General features: G+C 37.4%; 2 protein-coding genes across 2 annotated transcripts; one reads left to right on the top strand and one right to left on the bottom strand.

Annotated features, from left to right (window-relative positions):
• Window positions 1-6,148: 6,148 nt before the first annotated feature.
• LOC150034174 (cyclin-D5-1-like) lies at window positions 6,149-8,530 on the top strand. Its single transcript, XM_090318338.1, has 5 exons — window positions 6,149-6,673; window positions 6,767-6,853; window positions 6,930-7,221; window positions 7,305-7,441; window positions 7,528-8,530. The coding sequence occupies exons 1-5, from the start codon at window positions 6,467-6,469 to the stop codon at window positions 7,753-7,755; spliced, it is 951 nt and encodes a 316-aa protein (XP_090174464.1). The 5' UTR covers window positions 6,149-6,466; the 3' UTR covers window positions 7,756-8,530.
• A 1,728-nt stretch (window positions 8,531-10,258) lies between these two features.
• LOC150034173 (calcium-transporting ATPase 1-like) lies at window positions 10,259-16,379 on the bottom strand. The gene is made up of 7 exons (XM_090318337.1): window positions 15,645-16,379; window positions 14,234-14,288; window positions 12,198-14,149; window positions 11,801-11,959; window positions 11,424-11,595; window positions 11,041-11,339; window positions 10,259-10,904 (listed from the first exon to the last, which is right to left on the bottom strand). Exons 1-7 carry the CDS (start codon window positions 15,819-15,821, stop codon window positions 10,656-10,658), a joined length of 3,063 nt encoding a protein of 1,020 aa, XP_090174463.1. The 5' UTR covers window positions 15,822-16,379; the 3' UTR covers window positions 10,259-10,655.
• Between the last annotated feature and the right edge of the window lie 3,588 nt (window positions 16,380-19,967).

Here is a 19,967-nt window from a genome sequence, read left to right as displayed (position 1 = left end):
CGGTTAATCCTTGAATTCCGGAGGCGGCAGGAAGATTAAAAGGGAAAAGGAAATTCAAAAACATGCTTTCGGCAATTGACAATAGAAAATTTAGTGAAAGTGGTGCCATTTGAAAGCTGAAAGAATCTAGTTTTCGAGATTGTCTTGCCAGAGAAATATTGCAAGAGGAAAAGAACAAAAGTGGAGAATTTGTAGAAGAGGCAGAATCACGGATTAATCAGAGCCCGAGGTAAAGATTGAAAGCTCTAAGCCAAATTATAAGGAATTTTGGCTGAAATTTTAAGGTAAGAAAGTAGACTTAATTCTAAACAAGTTTGTAGAATGAAGTTCCTTCAAAAGAGGTATGGATTTTGAGTTATGAATTTCTGAAGTTGTAACAGATAAACTATGCATAAGCAGACAGCTGCTTGAGAAGAATAAGCAAACAGCTCATATGGAGAATGAGGATCTCGCTTATGAAGGAAATCTCGCTAATTTTGTGTTGAGGATCTCGCTAATTTTGTGATGAGGATCTCATTCTAGAAGAAAATCTCGCTAGAAATTGGACTAAATCTCGCTGGAAAGGTGAGTATCACTAGGATGAAAAATCTCGCTCATGAGAAGGATCTCGCTCATGAGAAGAATGCACTCATGATGAGTATCTCGCTAGTAAAGTATCTTGATGAGGGAAGTTCCATTAGTAAATGAACTATTTGAGGTATTTTGCTAAGAATTCTAAGTAGTTAACCGGGAATTATGTCCTTTCAGACCAAAAAGAGCTAGGAGAGGCGTATAACCCGTTAAGAGGCCAACGAGCTGTAAGTGACTATGTGATGATTTAATGTTCTAATGATTTAGAAACTATGATTTCTTAGAAGATATTTCTCAGGCTAAGTATCCAAATGAAATGTCAAGCAACATATGTTTGCAGCTATTTCTCATGCTAAGTAAAGCATGTTTTCTACGAAAATTGATACGATTTAAATATGTTATCTTGTCCAAATACTTTCAGCATGTTTTAGTAACTCCATTTTCATGATGTTTACTAGTGTATGGGTTTTCAAAGTATGTTTTCCATGTCTAACGCATGCTAGTGGTTTTTACAAGCTGGTTCAGTATGTTTTAAGCCAACTTATTTCACAAAGTATGAAGCATGCGTTAGGGTTAAAGCTAAGGTTGAATGAAGCTTGATGTACTATGTTTTAAATACCTAAGGTTGTCAAAGTACATGCGTTGGTATTCCTAAACAAAATGAAAAGGGATACTGAAGGTAAAGAAGGTATCCTAAAGAGTTTTCTATGTTATATTTGAAAACTATTCTTTTAATGCTCTTCAAGAACTTGATAGCTTAAGCAAGCCAGATACTGAAGGTAAGGAAGGTATCTGAATAAATGTACCGAAGGTGTTGACGGTACATAGAAAACACCACATGCACGTTGGTAATACGACGTCGAGAGATTGAGCAAAAGGGTTCTCCCCGATTAAGGTTGACGTTGAGGGATTGTGTAAAAGGGTTCTCCCCGACTAAGGTTGACATTGGGGGATTGAGCAAAAGGGTTCTCCCTGACTAAGGTTGACGTTGAGGATTAGATCTAGTAGTTCACTCTCAACTAAGGATAAAAGGAGGTCGAAGTATGGGTCTCCTAGGCTATATACCAGCAAGAGAGGCCGAAGTATGGGTCTCTTGGCCAGTAATAGACGCTGGGAGCTAGAGCGATGTATGTTCGTTCTCAACTAAGGAATAATGATGTTTAATGGTGGTTATAAAGGTTTTGTGTACATGTTTTCTTGGTACATTTTAGTTCCATTTTTATATTTTCGAGCTTTCAGTTTAAGCATGAGATTTATGTCTTTATTAAGTCACTCACCGAGCTTCTAGCTCACGTTTTCAAATGTTTTCCTTTTCAGGTAGCGGTTAGTTCCCAAAAGACTTTTCCGCTGCTGCTCTGCCACTCAAAGAAACAAGTTGAAGGAAGTGTAATTGAAAACCTGTATTAGTTAGTACACATGTGTCTATCTAGTGACTAATATACTAAATGAGGCTCACTAAGTTGTAATATTCATGTATGAATAATGCTGCGAAACCCTGTAATGTAAATGTGTTAAGTTCCAAGTTAATATGTTGATATATTGATGATGTGTATGTATTAAGGGTTTGAGTAAAAGTTAACAGGTTAGTTAGGCAGTAAGTGCCAACAAAAGAGTTGGTAACTACTGCAGTCACCATTCCATCTAGGTTAAGAGGGTAATCTGGAGTGGGGTGTGACATGAAGTCTCCTTGACTTTGGAGCCAGTGGTACGTGGCTACCCGATGTCTTTCTAGAGGAATTCCCAGGTCTGCCGCCGCATCGGGAGATAGACTTTGCTATCGAGTTGGAGCCAGACACAACTCCTATCTCAAAAGCTTCGTATAGAATGGCCCTAGCAGAACTGAAGGAACTCAAAGTTCAATTGTAAAAGTTGTTGGATAAGGGTTTCATACGCCCTAGTGTGTCCCCTTAGGGTGCGCCGGTGCTGTTTGTGAAAAAGAAAGATGGGTCTTTATGGCTCTGCATTGACTACAGGGAATTAAACAAGGTAACTATAAAAAACAAGTATCCGCTTCCCAGGATTTATGACTTGTTTGACTAGTTACAAGGAGTTACAGTGTTTTCTAAGATTGATCTTCAGTCGGGGTATCATCAGTTGAGGATAAAGGATAGTGATATTGCCAAGACAGCTTTTTGTTCGAGGTATGGGCATTATGAGTTCGTCGTGATGTCATTTGGGTTGACGAACGCTCCTGCAGTATTCATAGACCTGATGAATAGGGTGTTTAAGGAATTTTTTGACACCTTCGTGATAGTCTTCATAGATGACTCCAAGACAGAGGTGGAGCACGAGGAAAATTTACGAAAGGTTCTAGAGACTTTGAGGGCGCAACAGTTATATGCTAAGTTTTCCAAGTGCAAGTTCTTGTTAAAGCAGGTGTCCTTTCTTGGGCATGTGGTATCCATTGAAGGTGTATCTGTTGACCCTACAAAGATCTAGGCAATCAGAGTTGATCTCATCCTACCACAGTCGGAGAGGTGCGTAGTTTCTTAGGGTTGGCGGGCTATTATCTTTGTTTTGTGAAGGACTTTTCCCGTATAGCAACCCCTCCGACCCGGTTGACCAGAAAAAGAGCTTCCTTTATTTGGATAAGGCTTGTGAGGATAGTTTTCCCCCACCGTCTAATTTTTCTTCTGCCACTGTTCGCCCGCCACTATCTTTTTGAGATTGGGTAAAAGTTGGATTACTTTGGGCAAGGATTGGTGTTTGAGTTTTTTGAAGTGTCAGTTGGTGTTGGAAACAATTTTAGTTTTTACCCATTGTTTGAACTTTCAAGATTTATATTTTTTTTTTTTTTGAAGATTCTGAGGCGTTATTATCAAAGAAGAGACCATTCTTTTCATCGGAGAATTTTAGTTTGGGTAAGTTTTGTGTAAGTTGGTTGGTTCTCCTTCGGACTTGAACCCTAAGGATTTACTTAATTTTTACTCACTTCCTAGGCCATAGTTGCTAAACTAAACTTGTGGTTAATATCTTAGGGTTTATTTGAGTTTTATCCAAGGGCTATTAAGGAGTTATTTGTGCAGACTTTTGAGACCAAGTTGAGGTAAGTGATACTATTATCGGTGCCTTCGTGCCAGGCGACCTAGATTAGACCTATCAAGTGACTTGTTTGACTCTGGAGCATGATTTTGTTTGACCTTATGTTTTGCTAGTTGCATGGTAGTTACAAGTATTATGAGCATGTTAAAAATTCTAATCAGTACTGATATTATGTATGTGATGCATGAATAGACCAGTAGAGCAGTTTATTGTCTCGCCTTGACGCATGTTATTATTATGTTTGACGGTGTGCTTACGAGCCACTAGACATGCGTGAACCGACAGGTTTACGTTTATGTTATAAACATGTTTGACGATGTGCCTACGGGGCGCTAGACATGCGTGAGCCGACAGGTTTACGTTCATGTTACTTTTATTTTCATGTTCCATGTCTTGACGGTGTGCCTACGAGTCGCTAGATATGCATGAGCCGACATGTTTACGTTCATGTTATTTTTATTTTCATGTTCCATGTCTTGACGGTGTGCCTACGGGCCGCTAGACATGTGTGAGTCGATTGGTTCACGTTCATGTTATTCTTATGTTGGATGGTGTGCCTACAGGCCGCTAGACATGCGTGGGTCGGCGGGTTCACGTTCATGTTATTATCATGTTTGACGGTGTGCCTACGGGCCGCTAGACATGCATTTCAAGGCAAGATAGTACGTCTTTTGATTTTCCTTTCATCATCAAAAAATCGATGTAGCTGTATGAGCCACGGGCTATCTTTCTTTGCTCGTGGATGCATAATCTGATCCCGATAATGGGATCACTTACTGAATATTTTTATACTCAACTTTATCTTTATTTTTTTTTTCAAGTAAGGGCAAGGACACTTGGGCGACTGACAAGAGGAATCTGTGGCAGTGTCAAAGGAACCAGAATTCGTTTCCGCATTTGACCCTTTATATTTTAGCATGTTTTGTTTTGTTTTTTAATTTCAATCATGGATTTATTATAATTTAATTAATTTATTTTTTCTTTTTATATAATTTGTTTCTTGTTAAAAATGATGCCCGGGTTGAACGATTTAAGATTTTGAGATGATATCAGAACATTTTCTTATATACCTAAAGCAGTTCAAAATCATGATTATTCTATTTTAATTTACTTTATCTTTCCTCAATGAGAACATTTATGCATGCATGCAGTAGCAATCCCCTTTTTAGTAGTCCTAAGAGGTGGGGTTGTTACAAAGAGTATTTTTTAAACGTTTTGAAAGTTCATGGGTATTTTTTAAACAAAATTTTAACGGTTTCTATCAAAACTAATAACAATGATATTGTTTGAATTTTTGTAAAAAAATTAAAGTTATTTTAAAAACTTTTGAAACTTAAAAAAAATGACAAAATATAAAATTCATGAATTTTTTTTTTATAAATTAACCTAAAAATGATAGTGATAATTGCAAAAGTACGATAATGGTCATCTCCAAAAATTAGTACACTGATGGTGTTTCTGTAATAATTACGTGGCTAGATTTGACTGGTCATTGAACCGAAGTTGGTGCTGCGAGTGCGAGCCTTCTATAATTAAAGATAATTACAAAGGAAAAGGAAAATGCTAAATTGCAATTTTAGACCCCATGGTTTTGGTTACCTTTCAATTTGGTTCTTTTAAAAAAGAATAATAATAATAAAGTATTGGTTTATATTTTCATTTTAAAATTTTCAATTTAGTCTATCAATTTGCCATTAACTTCAATTTGGTGTTTATAATTTTAAAAATTTATCAACAGTGTCTAAATTTTATTTTCCCCATTAGAGTGAAACATTTATTTTCATTCTTTTTTTCACTAAAAAAAAAAAAGTAAGAGTGAAAATTTATACTTTTGACATCAAATAAAGAAGTAGGATGTTAACTTTCACCAAGTTATTCTCCTTTTGACTCACTTCTTTTTGTTTGAAGAAAAGATATATATATTAAAGAGGTAGAAAAGCTCTCAAAAAATTAATCAATTACTTCAACATTCAATACGTAACCTAATTACTTGACAAAAAGAGAATCCCAAAAAACACAGAACTCTTTCGACAGAGAAGAGTGGTTTTTATCTCCAAAACTCACTCGTAATACCCACTTACTTTCATTCATTTTTAATTCTCTCTAAACTCCAATAATAACCCTGAATGCAATTATCCAAATAGAAATTTGTTTGGACAACAATAAAGACTATTTGTAAAGTTGGTCAAAATCCTACAAATCAATTTTGTTTTTCTGGTAAAAAAAAATAATAAAACAAAATCAAAATCATAGCGATAGAATGAAAAAAAAATAAATATAAATTACAAGGACTAAATTGCAAGTCCAAGTCTAGGAAGGAAAGAAAAGTACTGGGTGCGGTTACAAAATACAGAAAGTACTTGGTTTTGGTACGGTAGCAACCAATAGTATTAATATAAGTGGCAGTGAGAGATCTCTAGAACGATTGGTGCGTGTATCTCACTCGCGTATATTCAAACAGTTTCGCTCAAGTCCAATCCAAGCCGGCAACCCCAGAAACACACACCCTCTGCTTCAGTCAAATTCCAGTCTTCTCTTCAAAACAAAAACCCAACAAGCTTCTCTCTCTAAAACCCCCTAAAACCAAAAGACTTTCTAAAATCTCGCCACGTTCTGAGAATACCCAGATTGGGTTTTTCTTTTCTTTAATCCTTTCCTTCTTCTGTAACTGCTGAACAACAACAACAACACCACCTCTGCTTTTGGGGGTACCCCTCATCTCCACTTCCCCCTGTTCTCCCTTCGTGGTTCTGGATTTGTTTTTCTTTCTTTCTTTTTCTGTTTTTTCAGTTTCTTTGTAATCGGATCTCATCTTGAATGTGATAGAAGAAAAGGGTTTTCGGTTGTTGTAAAAATGGATGAGATTGGGGCTAGTTTGGATGAGGAAACTGTGGATGAACACACATTCATTAACATTGGAAATCGAAGCCCAGCAGAGGATGATTATGTTGATACATTGCTTGTAAAGGAGAAAAGTTTTGGGTTTAGAAAAGATAAATCTTTGGTGTTTGGGAACTGGGTGAAATGTGCTCGTTTGGATGCAATTGCATGGATTCTCAAAGTTCGTCTTTTTTTTTTTTAGCATTTTTTTTTGCTTGATTCATCTGGCCATTGAATCAATTCAATTCAATTGACTATTGTTCTAATTTCACAGACCCGAAATGTGTTTGGATTTGGTTGCCAGACGGCTTATCTTTCAATGATATACTTCGATCGGTTCCTTTCGAGGAGAGCCATTACTGTAAGGTTCATTTTTCCATTTCCTCTGGCAATGGCTTCTTAATTTACTCTGTTAATAAAAAAATCCATGGCTGCAGAATGAGAAGCTGTGGGCAATTAGGCTATTGGCAGTGGCTTGTCTTTCCTTAGCGGCGAAAATGGAAGAATTGAAGGTTCCAGCACTGTCAGAATATCCAGTGGATGATTTCAACTTTGAAAGCAAGGTAATCCAAAGAATGGAGCTTTTGGTGTTGAACACATTGGAATGGAAGATGAGTTCAACAACTCCTTTCTCCTTCATTCCTTATTTCATATCTAAATTATCCATTGAATCCCCACCAAGCAATAAAGTTTCTCAGATTGTCGAACTCATCTGGGTCATGATTAGAGGTAGTTTTCACATAACCCATTTCCATCAATTTCTCAACCAATCGGATTTTGTTCATTTCATTACGTTCAAATCTTGAATGCAGAAACAAGTACAGAAAACCATCGGCCTTCTGAAGTAGCAGCAGCCACAGCCATTTTAGCAGCAATGGATGACAGATTAACAAGGAAAGCCTTGGAATTGAAGATGAATTCCATTTCGCAATGTAGATATCTTGAAGTAGTAAGTTCTATCAAGAAATTGGGACCATGTTTCTCCCTTTTTTGCCAAATCTCTGATTTAGTTTAACCTATCTTTTTTGTTCACAGGAAGAGGTGGTTTCTTGTTACAATCTGATGCAAGAGCTCAGATTGGAAAAATGTAGAGAAGAAGCAGAGTGTTTGAAATCGCCAGATTTATCACCAACCCAAATGAAATCCATGGATTGTTCTGAAAATTCTTCAGTAACATCGACGATTGCCTCGAAAAGAAAACGGCTAAACTTTAGTAACTTTGATGAAAAATGTGGTGTGGCTGAAGCAAAACGGCCCCGGTAGAGAGAAAAATGATGAGGAATGTTTTTGTTTTTCCTTTTAGTTTCCATTTTTACCTTCTCACAAATGACTTGTGATGATAAATTAGGGGGTTTTATGACACAATAATTGGTTGATTTGTTGGTTAATTGATGAAGTTTTCCCGGAAAAGAACCAATGATGAAAGAATAGAGAAACTAAAAAGAAAAGTACAGATTTATTGGGCTGCACCTGCATGTAAAAAATAGGAAAAGTGAAAGGTGAAGGAGAAAAGCTGATTCTGATTTTTATTAGGCCAAAGTCATAGGGAAGGACCAGGAGGCCACAAGGGGGAGGGAGGGAGAAGGGCTTGGAAGAAAGCTGCCGCTTATAGGACAGCTATTCTCTTACTTAATGTTCACTCTCTCTTTGCTTATATGGTTTCACTCTTCCTTTTTTACTGGTTTAAAAATTGTGGTGTTTTTTTTTTAGCTGTCTCTGCGAAACCCTGGCTTTTTCATGGGATGCTGGGGATGCTTTTCTTGGTTTCTTTGAAAAAGGCTGTAAGAAAGTTGAGAGAAGTGAGAAGAGGCTCTGGGGAGTGTGGGGGAAGTGCTGAAAAAGAGCTGAGGAGTGATGGACAAGCTCTGTTTACTGTGATTTGATGCATCTTTGCTTCATTTTAGCCTTCAAAAATGTTTCTTTGTAAAAGGTGAAAGTGATTGGATATGTTTGAATGTTTGGGGCAAGCCTTTTGAGGTGGGGGCCAAGCTCTTTTCCCTGTAAAAAAAAAAAAGAAAAAGAAAAAGAAAAATAAAAACTTAGAGCTTCAGCCTGGTTGTTTTTCCAAGACTTTTTTTTTTTTTTTAATATGTGTAATATGGTTTGATCAAAACTTCAATGATATTTGATTTTTGTGCACTGTGGACTCTGCATTTTCCCAATACACACAGAGTACTGTTAATCACTACTATGCAATGTTTAAACAAAACCAAAAAGTCCATATCCATCCAATCAAAGATGGATTGTAGCTATCAACGTAAAAGCCAAACTATTGGTTTGGCATTTACAAAAAGATTAATATCCAAACAAAGGGGGAATGAAAGTCAATTGAGAGTTGAAACTAAAAACGGATTTTACCCATTTACCAAGACAAAGGTTAAAGAGTCTTCTTCATTCACTTTCACCAAGGAGAGAGAGAGAGAGAGAGAGAGAGAGAGAGAAAAGAAGCAAACAAAATGCAGTCCTTTGGGGATGGATGGGAGATATGGTCAGGATCAGGTTGACGTCCCATGAGATTGCTTAGGGATACACCGTGAGCAGTTATCAGTAGAATTGTTCTTTTGTTGAAATGAGCTACAGGAATCCTACTACTATAATGGTACCTTCTCTTTTGCATAGGATGCCTATTTTCTACCCAACTTGAAATGTGGATCCCTCTTATTGGCTTAAAAAAAGCCCCCATCTAAAAGCTAGTGTAATTTTTCCAAGAGGTGGTGTACAAAGGGAAACTTTTGCACCCATATTTTATTCAACATAGGCCAAGTGATTCAGAAGTTAATTTGGTGGACTGCAATGTTTTTTTGAATGTAGAATAAAGACAACTATGCTAAAAGGCTGTGTTTGGCCTACGGAGTTGGGAAATAGGAGTTATTACCTACATTCTTTGTTCAACCAAGGAGATAATAAGTCTTACTACTAAAAACATCAATTTTATATTTTATCAATTTTTTATATCGTGGTTCCAAAAATTCATAATTTCTAAGACTTCGTAACTTCTTAGAGCTCACTATTCCACGCTTAATCCCAAATATCTTTAAAGTCTAAAGGGGTTTTGGAGTTGATACCATAGAGAAATTTAGATATGATATGTCAAGGGAAAGAAAATGAAAAAGAAAAAAGAAAAGATGAGTAGTCTTTGAGAGTGATATTTCTTAATGAAGTGACAAAGGCTCTATTTTTCAAGGAAGCTTCTACTTCCAATGTATGAAACTCAATTTAAAAAGTGACATCTTCCTAAGCTTTCTTCTTTTGCACACAATGTGTTTGATGATTGATAGGTTAGGGCGGTGCTAAAGCTTGAGCTGTCATTTGGAAATTTGGTGAGAAGAGAGAGAGATTTGCCCCCACTGCCAAAGGGCATTCTTGTTTCAGCCTTTTCCTACGCTCCTGTATCCCTCTCAAGGAAAAGTGAAAACTCCTATTTTCACCGATGAGACCTGATTTATTACCATTGAAAAAGGAGTTATAGTTCACTGAGACTCATGATTTTTACAGCTTATATATACCAAGTTTCAAACTTTCATCCAACTTCAAAGATCACAACTCGGCTGTCAGCATAGTTCAATAATTATGTACTTATAACTTTCTTTATGATGAAGATTCAATAAAACGTTCAATTTCACCTGTATATCCAATATAAAAGGGGCCTAAGAGAGTTAATGGCTAATGGTTAATGGCTTAGAAGGCTTTTAATTTGTGAGCATAGCAATCATGCCTCATAGAAGGTCTGGACTCTGGATAAAACTATATAAATGTAACAAAAAAAAAAAAAAAACTAATAAATATTGTTGATTGGAAATCAGAGCCACGATGTTCTAACAAAATACTAAGCAATAAATCAAAAGAAATGAGTTATAAATACAAGCATATTGAGAGGACCTTTAATGATCCAAAACTGATGTCCTATAACAGCTTCCTTTTAAAAAGGAAAAGTAAAAGAAAAAAAGAAAAATAAGTCGTTGGTAGGCAACTTTTGAGAGGGGCTAAAAATATACAGGAAAGATCAACTTCTTCTGCACAAGGTTATCCTTACCTCAAGTTTTTGGTAGCTTGTCTAACTGATTGAAGTGTAATTCAAATTCGTGAGGAGATGACCCCAAAAAAATTGGGAAAAGAAAATGAGTTTTCTGCTCTAAACTTTTAGAGTTAAGAAGAAACTGTTTTCAGTCTGATCCAACCGGAATCATCTTCAAAGCTGCTGCAATTGGCATGCCAAGGAATCCAAATAACACAGTGACAAACCATTGCTGTAAGTTTAGAGGATAGGTGTTTGCAAATGTTCCCAGGAATTGGACGATTACGATCTGGAAAAGGACAGTGCAAGCGAGAACTGCCACAAAGACGTAGTTCTTCAATATTCCTTCAAACACGTTTATCTTTTCCATGTCTCTTGAGCTTATCTCATTGAAAACCTACAAAGACCAGCAATTTATGAACACAGTTAACTTTAGTAAGAAGGAAGATGGATGTCAGTCAATCAACTAGTACCAGACGAGAATATTACTCGAGCATCTGTGGAAAGGTCAAGAATTTGGGTAAACAAATTACCTGACAAAAGACGAAGGCATTGAAAATTAGTGTATTCAGTATCAATCCAGAATCTGGGCCATCAAGATGAAAAAGAGCTTGTCCTCTCGTCTGGAGATACCAAACTATTATAAACTGATATAATGACTGCCCTAAGATATTTCTCCACATCACATTGCTAATGAAATTCCCTTTCCGACCAACTGGCAATCTCTTCATCAAGTCATCAGTAGGAGGCTCAGTTGCCAATGCAAGTGCTCCGAGTGTGTCCATTATCATGTTGACCCAAAGCAATTGCACAGCAGTGAGGGGAGCATTTCCTGAGAAATCCGCAAATTAAGTATTTTCACAAAATTTCACATAGGCAAGGGAGATTATAACTTCAAAAATCAATGTCAGCTAACCTGTCAAACAAGCTGAAGAAAAATTGACGAGAAGTGCAACCACATTCACCGTTAGCTGAAACTGGACGAACTTTTGGATATTTATGTAGACTGAACGCCCCCATTTGGCAACAGTTGCAATCGTAGAGAAGTTGTCGTCAAGAATTATTACATCAGCACTCTCTTTTGCCACCTACATTCACGTTTTATGTCATTAACTTCAAGATTGTATCAGCTCAAAATGTACGGTAAAAGATTAATTATTTGACCAGCAAACCCCTCCAACTACGCAGGGCCTCCCACTCCCAAGAATATTGTTGTTTATGGAGGGATTTTTTTTTTTTTTAAATGGGAATTAAGGATTCTCTGAATTATCATCTTTAAGACAATTTGAGTACCTCAGTTCCAGCAATGCCCATAGCTAATCCAATATCTGCTTCGTGGAGCGCCGGAGCATCATTTGTTCCATCCCCAGTAACTGCAACGACCTCTTGAAAAGTGGTTCGCAAGTGCTTTACAAGAGTATGTTTGTCCATTGGCGAAGATCGAGCCATAACCTGCACAAGAAACACCAAAATTCCTTTAGCACGCCAATTCTTACAGGGTCAATTAAGAGGGTACATGATGCCCCAGAGAACTAGCTGAGTAAAACAAAAAAAAGGCATTCTCAAGGATGAATTTGTCTCTGTTAGTTGCCAAATCGACACCAACTTCTATTTTGTCCATTATTTCGGTTTGGGCTAATAGTAACAGTGACAGTATTATAGTTCTAAAATCAAAATTATTCAAATGTACCTGAATTTTTGGTACTATTTCACTCAATTCTTCCTCCTTCTTCTCCCTGAATTCAGGACCTTCAATTGCTATACCATCATCAGTCAAAATCCCACATTCCCTAGCAATTGCTTTGGCGGTGGTGATGTTATCTCCCGTAACCATCCGTACGGTTATACCGGCGGCCTTGCAAATTGCAACGGACTCCTTGACTCCCGGACGAACGGGATCTTTGATACCAACAATTCCTATGCATGTGTAGCCACTAGCGGGAATCGGACTTTCAGAGCTATACTCGCCTTCAATGTCCATGTAAGCCAAGCACAAAGTTCGAAGAGCTTCGCCCGCAAATTCTTCGATGGTTTCCTTCAAAAAGTTGTTGGACTCTTCATTGAGAGGAACTGCCTCACCGTTCCAGTCAAGAACTTTGTCACATGAAGCTAAAACGATCTCTGAAGCACCTTTGCTGTGCGCGCGGAAGCCACCAGCTGGGAGCTCCAGAACAACCCCCATTCGTTTCTTCACAGAATTGAAGGGTTCGACTCTTGCGATTTTGGACTTTTGTCGTTCTTCTTGGAAATCCCCACCAAGCAGAAGGCCGAATTCCAGAAGCGCAGACTCGGTGGGCGTCCCAAGTGTCTCATTCTTGCCATCTTTGTTCTTGACGATTTCTCCGCCAGTGTTGTTAAATATCGATTGCAGCAAAATACCAACAGCGGAATCGGGAAGCTCTGAACGATAATCGGAACACTTGCTAGAATTGCTAACTTCCTTCACCTTGCTGCAGATGCATGCTTTCACAACAGTCATGTGGTTAGTTGTCAAGGTCCCAGTTTTGTCACTACAAATAGTAGTAGCTGATCCCATCGTCTCACAAGCAGCTAAGTGCCTGACAAGTGCCTTATCGTTCATCATCTTTTTCATTGCAAAAGCAAGACTCAGTGTTACCGCCAAAGGCAGCCCTTCAGGCACAGCAACCACAACAATAGTTACGGCGACAGCAAAGAATTCCAAAACTTCCCTTGCTTCATCTCCGGACCAGTTGAAGTAAGACCCTTCTTCTAGCTTGCGACTGAACAATCCTTGAACCAATATAGCGAAAGTTATGACAGCAAAAAACAGGCCTATTTTACCAATAATTGTCGCCACCCCATTGAGCTTTACCTGCAAAGGAGTCTCATCATCTCCTCCTTCGCTAAGAGTGGCCATCAGCTTTCCCCATTGGGTTCTCATGCCAACAGAAGTCACAACCATCTTACACGAACCATCCTGAACCTTTGTTCCGGACAAGAGGAAAGGATGTTGAGAATTTACGTTAACTGGCTCGCTCTCACCTGTTAAACTGGATTCATTTATCAGAAGAGAGTACCCCGAAACGAAAAGTCCATCTGCTGGTACCTGATCACCCATGGCAAGATGAACAATATCACCAGGAAGAAGTTCGTATATAGAAATCTTTTGTCTCAACCCATTTCTGGTAACCTGAACTGCAATTTTCTTCTTTTCCCTGTCCAAATCCTTGAACTGAAGCGATTGCCTATAGTCACTGGTGGCAGTGACAAATACAACAAGCAAGATACTCGCAACAATGCCGAGCCCATCATGAGCACCCTTCGGCCATCCTTCCATCACTATGCCAACAAGAAGGGAAACAACAGCACAGAAAGCGAGTATCATTAGAGTCGTATCCTGGAGAGCTTCCCAAACAAAAAGCCAAAATCCTCGAGGTGGGCTTTCGGTAAATTTGTTAATTCCATAAATGTCTTTTCTTTTCTGGATCAAATGGTCCGTAGTAGGAATTCCCGTCTCCATTGACGTGGCGAGCTTAATTGCAATACCCTCAGCACCCCCATGAATCTTCAGCTTCTTCAGGTCATGGCCGTCAACAATGGAGCCTGCTTCATCTGCACAAATTTCAAAACCTGCTTGTCTGACCTCTTCAGGCACAACGTAATCAGGAGACAAATCCAACCCTGCAGGCATTCAAAGACAGTGCAACATGAATTACTAATCTATAACGTCAGTCTCAGTTGATCGCATAACAAGACCTTACTTACCATTGATGAACTGAAGCGCTGCTTGTGAAACTAAAACTGCAACTCTGAACTTCTCCTGCAACGGTTGTTAAAAAAAAACAATTAAGCATCAAAATCAAAAGCAACAAAATAGGAAAGAAGATCGCATTACAGGATATAATTGTTGTTCAAGGTTAAACTCCAATGCACGTTAGAAATTTGTGGAAAAACAGTGTAACATATGGATTTCATTCCAATCTCTCAGTCCTGGAAACAACGACACTATTTATCAAGCCTGTATCCCGTCCCACAGCTTGCAAAACCATAGATCGCAAATTGTGATACAAGATAATGTTCCCCTTGGTGATCACGAATTCTTATGGTATGATGTTTGTAAGACCTTGCAACCAGACAAATTCTTAAGAAGATCCCATAATGTCAACCCAAGGGAAACACCAGGCTATCAATGTCAAATTGACGAGTATGAAAGCTGAACGAATTAACTATGGAGCCACGTATAGTATATTGGCTGCGTATGCATATTGTACTCTCCTGGAAAAATAATTTTTTAAGTAATGTGTATTTCATCTGCCTCATTCTGCTTTAACTAAATATTTGGTTGAGGTAATTTCAGGTTGACTCTTAAGAAGGACGTTTTCTATAAGCAATTGTTGAGTTTCCTCTGGGTTTGGCTTGCTTTTTTGAAGAATGAAAATGTTATATGATTAATTAAATGTAATTTTCAAAATTTTCAAAATTTTCAAATTTGGGTTCTATAGTCAAAGTGTTTTCTCGAGGTAGCACTTTGAAAAGTACAAAAGTCATCCTCCACCATAATTTGAAAAATATTCTAAAAAATATTTGTTAGAAATTAAGAGTATTTAACAGGAAATCATGTGAAATCTACTATTTCAAATCTTGCTGCGTTGTTCAAAGAATGGGACCCTTTCAATAGAAATAGCCAATTAAAAAAATAATAAGGAACACCTATACCAACTTTCCATACTTTCTACACCTACTAGCCGATTTTTACGGGTTGTGAAGAAACGTTAAGAGAATAATTGTGGTGAAATTTCTTATTCAGATTAGACAATACACGGATTTTTATTTGTTTTTACTTTGTTGACGATACAGAAGTAAAGAAAACGGACTGATTATTCGAATTCAGTAACTTCAGAACATCCACTTAATATATCAAGTTCACCAAGTCCAGAAACTACTGCAGATTCAAGTAAATGTTAAGAAAAAAAATTCATTTGTATAGAACACCACGCACCAGCTAGGTGCAGCTCGTACCATTGGAGCGACATATAGTCCGTGAGCTGTGCTTCTATATAATGATCCTAACCATCAATCCACCACGTAACCACTAAACTCCTCCAGCCTCGGATTACTCGCGACAGCCCCCTACACCCCAGCCGCCACTCTTTAAGAATTAGGATCAATGAGATACCTGATTTGAGCGTCTAATAGCATCGGCCTCAAATCGTTTAGAGAGATTGGCAGTAAATCGAAACCTCCGTTTCCGATTCTTGACCAGCCAGCAAAGCCGCCTCCATCTCTGAAGCGCTTCTTCCGATGAGTTCTTCGGCTTCACGTCGCCGAAATTCTCATTCAAATAACTTTCCATCTCTATTCTATTACCTTCTGACCTTCAACTTCAAGATCTACAGCTATTAAGGAAAAAAAAAACAAAAACTCCAGATCTTGCTTCAGCTTGAAGTTCAGCGCAGAAATCAAACCACAACAAAGGGCAAGAAGAACGGGAACATCACACACACAGAGAGAACCGTAAAAAGAACAGTCAGCGGCTGAGCTGCGAATATAGAAAGAATCAGTCTCCTCCTAGTCGTCGATCTGATGGAATACTGTGCAATTAGGTTTCCAGTTGTTCTACTATTAGCAAAAACAAAAAAACATGCGCAATAAGGAAGGAACAGAGAGGTTTAATTCGTCTAAATTGAAGAGAGAAAAACAACATCTGATTCTTCAGCAGCGTGGCTTTGACTCCATGGCCACCGGTGGCTGGTTCTGTCCAGTGTTTTATAATTGGTTGGTTTGTACTAGAACCAGACCCACCATCTTTGACCTCGATTACTGTGATCTGGAAGGTGTTAGGAAGTTTCTTCCACTCGTTTTCTTTTACTTCCTTTGCTGCTATTTCCTGCTCTGGTTCTTTAATTTTGACGCCCCATTCTCTCTTTTCCACTTTTGTTCATTTTTATTTTTACGTTTTAAAAGCATCTTATGTCTCTTTTCTTTTTTATTTTTTTTGTCTTAAACCTTCCATTTATAATTTAATTTAGATTTGATAAAATAAATTTTAAAAATGGGGCCATAATCCAAACTTATTACTTTTACAAAAGTAGAAAAAAAAAGTTCAATCCACCTGATACATTATTGATATACATTTGATACCTTTGATAAACTCGACGCATTACTAGTATATGTCTGATACATTTGATACATGATTGAAAATGGCTAGTTATTTAAGTAACACGACCAACTTGTCAAAATGAGTATAATATGAGTGTTAGGTTGAATCTCCCCAACCTATTGTATATTTGTACTTAAAAATAAAATAAACATCATTTAAAAATGGGAAAAAACTACAAAAATAATTTTAAAAAATGTAGCAAATACAAAAATTAAAATGAGTAATAACTCATATTGATACAAACAAGAAATATACAAAATATACAAATTAATGGAAAAAAATATAATTGACAAAAGGGCAAAATTGAAACATGAAATAAACGAAAATTTAAATTAAAGAATTTTGTCAATTTTGTCATATCTACGATTTTTCATATGTTGAAGGTACACGTTAGATTATACATTTTGAATTTGCCATCCATTGCAAATTCTCTTTTATTTAATTAATGGATTTCAGAGCTAACTTTCCCTTCTTGATTTTTCAAATTACTCTCACCCTTTCTAAATTTATGTCTAATAATTCCTAAGCTACTAATAACTCATTAAATTTTGTAATTTAATTGTTTTAATTTTAGTATTGTCCATGATTTATTTTAGTGAAAAGTCCCTGTCTTTCAATTTGATCAATCGCTCTAGAACTTATAACAGTTTATAACACTTAAATATTGTAAAATGCACTATTTATTCATAAACAATAATAACTATTATCATATGACCCTCAACACAATGTTACCATTTAAACAATCGCGTTTTAATCTCATGCATTTTAAAATTTTGGATTTCAAATTTTCTTTTTCTTTATAATATGTGGAACAAAATAATTGAATGTCTAACTTCGAGACTCACAATACAGGCATTATACTAGTTGACCATGCACAATTTTGGTTTCTCTTCCAACGATTAAAATTGATTTTCACAATGATGTTGGACATTTGATTATATATATATATATATATATATATATATATATAAAAGCTCGTCTGTATCCACAACAAAAGGCACTCAAAGGAATTTCTCTTTGCTCTCATATTCCTGAACCGACATCGGGGCGAAGCAGCTCGACCGATAGGGAGAGGGGCGAAGCAGCTCGACAAACATGGCGGGCTCCGGCTCCGCGCACCTGCTGACACCTTTCGAAGCACTTTCGAGTGTGCGCTTTAGTTTCCGATCAAATGGGATAATAGAAAGAACGGGAAGCGCGACGACGAGCCCCCCCGTTGCACGGCCTTCCGTTGCTAGGACATTCCCATTCACTGACTTGTGGTTGACGACGCCCAGCTTCCGCTTCTGGGAGATCAAACGGAGCTCCTCAGCAGATGATCTTCTTTCTACCATCTGATCTTCCTCAACATTGCTACACTGCGTAAGGGCCTCCCCCCTCTTCCCGGTTAAGATAGATGGGAAGGAGCGAAGCAGCTCGACCGAGATCGAGCTCGTCGACGGCTTTCGCGCAAGTTGCAACATCCCTTGCTTGTTGCTTTCGGTTGCACATTTCCATTATGTACTTTCTATGGGTGCCGCACGCTGTGTTAGGTTAAGAGCAGGTGCGTGACAGGCCTTAAAACGCGTTCGTCAGGCATATATATATATATATATATATAGTCTAGTTGGAGTAATGTCATCATCGTTGAGTATAGCATTGAAATAGTCACGATTGTTTAGGGAGCGACTTGTGAAATTTACTATTTTAGAGGTTGTTTGGGACGCAAAATTGAGATAGGATATCTGGAGTTCATATGTTTGTGTTTGGGATGCAGAGTTAATTGGTTTAAGTCCATAGGTTTGTGTTTGGGGTGCAGAGTTCATATATCTAGGTATCTGATGCAGTTTTCAAAATTTTTTTATTCAATAATATGCTTTTATGATTATTATTTCTGTTTTTTAACTTTTTTTATTCAATAAATCTACTCATTTTTGTTTGAATAAAATATGGATTGCAATTTTTTCTTCTAAATTTAAAATTTTTCTTTCTTTCTTTCTTTTTTGGGCGATGAACGACACTTAACCCATTACATTTCTTGTAGAAGTATTTAAATAAAATGAGAAACCAAAGTTAAATCAAAACTTTTGATTCTAGCTAATTTTTATCCGTGAATTTCATTATCATCATCATCATCTTCTTCTTCTTCCTATTGTTGCTCTATATTTTTACTATGTCATGATTTTTTTTAATTAAATCTCCCCCATCATCGTAACAACCAATAGAATGCCACCACATTTCTTCAACAAGTTTACTTTCATTTCCTCTAAATTTGGATAATCATCATAGAACAAATCTCTATTTTTTATTAATTTTTGTTGGAAAATGTTTTGAGAAATTTTTTTTCATTTTATGGTTTTTTTTTTGTTATATGTTACATACTTTTCGTCCAAATATTCTTAACACTCATTTGATATGTGAATTCAATTAAATAAAAATATTTTTTTAACAAATTTTTACGTATAAATATTGCACTTGATGTAGACAAAATAATATTTTTTATATAATCAACAACCCTACAACATACTTTAAGAGTTATCGGTCTTATAGTAGTCGGAAGTGGTTGTCGAAATTGATTATAGAAGATGATTTTTGCTGGAGTTTGTAGTCGGGGGTGGTTGTGGAGCGTGCAGTTGGTTGCATGAAGGTGTATTGGAGTTGGTTGTCGAAGTTTGTCATCAAAGGTGGTTTTCGAATCCTAGAGTTGCTCAAGAGAAAGTAGTCATCAAAGTTTATCATTAAAGATGATTTTCATTAGAGATTGTAGTCGAAGGTGACTGTCGGAGCCCAAAGTTAGTCGCATAAAGGTGGTATAAGAGTTGGTTGTCAGAGTTTGTCGTTGAAAGTGGTTGTCAAAGTCCCAAGTTGGTCGTCGGAGTTTCTCGCTTAAAGGTGATCATTGAAGGTGATTTTCATCGAAATTTGTAGTCGGAATTGGTCATCGGAGTTTGTGTCGGAGCCAATGGGTCGTCAGAGTTGGTAGCACGAAGGTGGTCGTCGGAGTTGGGTCACCGGAAGTGGTTGTCAGAGTTGGTCACACGAAGGTTGTCGGAGCTCGGAGTTAGTTGCCGAAGCTGTCATCGGAGGTAGTTGTCAAAGTTCAAATTTCGTAGCCGGAATTGTCATCGTAGGTGGTTGTTGGAGCCCGGAGTTGGTCGTCAAAGTTGTCATTGGAGGTGGTTGTTGGAGCACGGAGTTAGTTCTCGGAGTGTCACATTGGTCGATGGGTAGAGCCACTAAAAACATGGAAAGAAATGAGAGTTGGGGTGAGTTGGTAAAATATTGAAGGAAATCATATACGAGGATTTCCATGAGCAGCGGAAAGATCATTCCAAATTACAATCATGTATGAACTTTACA

This window comes from Benincasa hispida, chromosome 9 (genome assembly GCF_027475165.1).
Source record: "Benincasa hispida cultivar pf3 chromosome 9, pf3_genome.v1.1, whole genome shotgun sequence".
In the NCBI taxonomy this organism is placed as follows: domain Eukaryota; kingdom Viridiplantae; phylum Streptophyta; class Magnoliopsida; order Cucurbitales; family Cucurbitaceae; genus Benincasa; species Benincasa hispida.
Note: the sequence above shows the minus strand (reverse complement) of the source record. Positions and strands in the feature narration are given on the sequence as shown.

Bases quoted from the DNA above. Each gene is read 5' to 3' on its own strand.
- LOC150034174 (XM_090318338.1), top strand. From the start codon at position 6,467: ATGGATGAGATTGGGGCTAGTTTGGATGAGGAAACTGTGGATGAACAC. The intron at 6,854-6,929 runs GTAAGGTTCATT...CCATGGCTGCAG, and splicing joins TTTCGAGGAGAGCCATTACT to AATGAGAAGCTGTGGGCAAT. The intron at 7,442-7,527 runs GTAAGTTCTATC...TTTTGTTCACAG, and splicing joins AATGTAGATATCTTGAAGTA to GAAGAGGTGGTTTCTTGTTA.
- LOC150034173 (XM_090318337.1), bottom strand. From the start codon at position 15,821: ATGGAAAGTTATTTGAATGAGAATTTCGGCGACGTGAAGCCGAAGAAC. The intron at 14,289-15,644 runs GTATCTCATTGA...CAACCGTTGCAG, and splicing joins CTATTAGACGCTCAAATCAG to GAGAAGTTCAGAGTTGCAGT. The intron at 10,905-11,040 runs GTAATTTGTTTA...TGGTCTTTGTAG, and splicing joins ATGCCTTCGTCTTTTGTCAG to GTTTTCAATGAGATAAGCTC.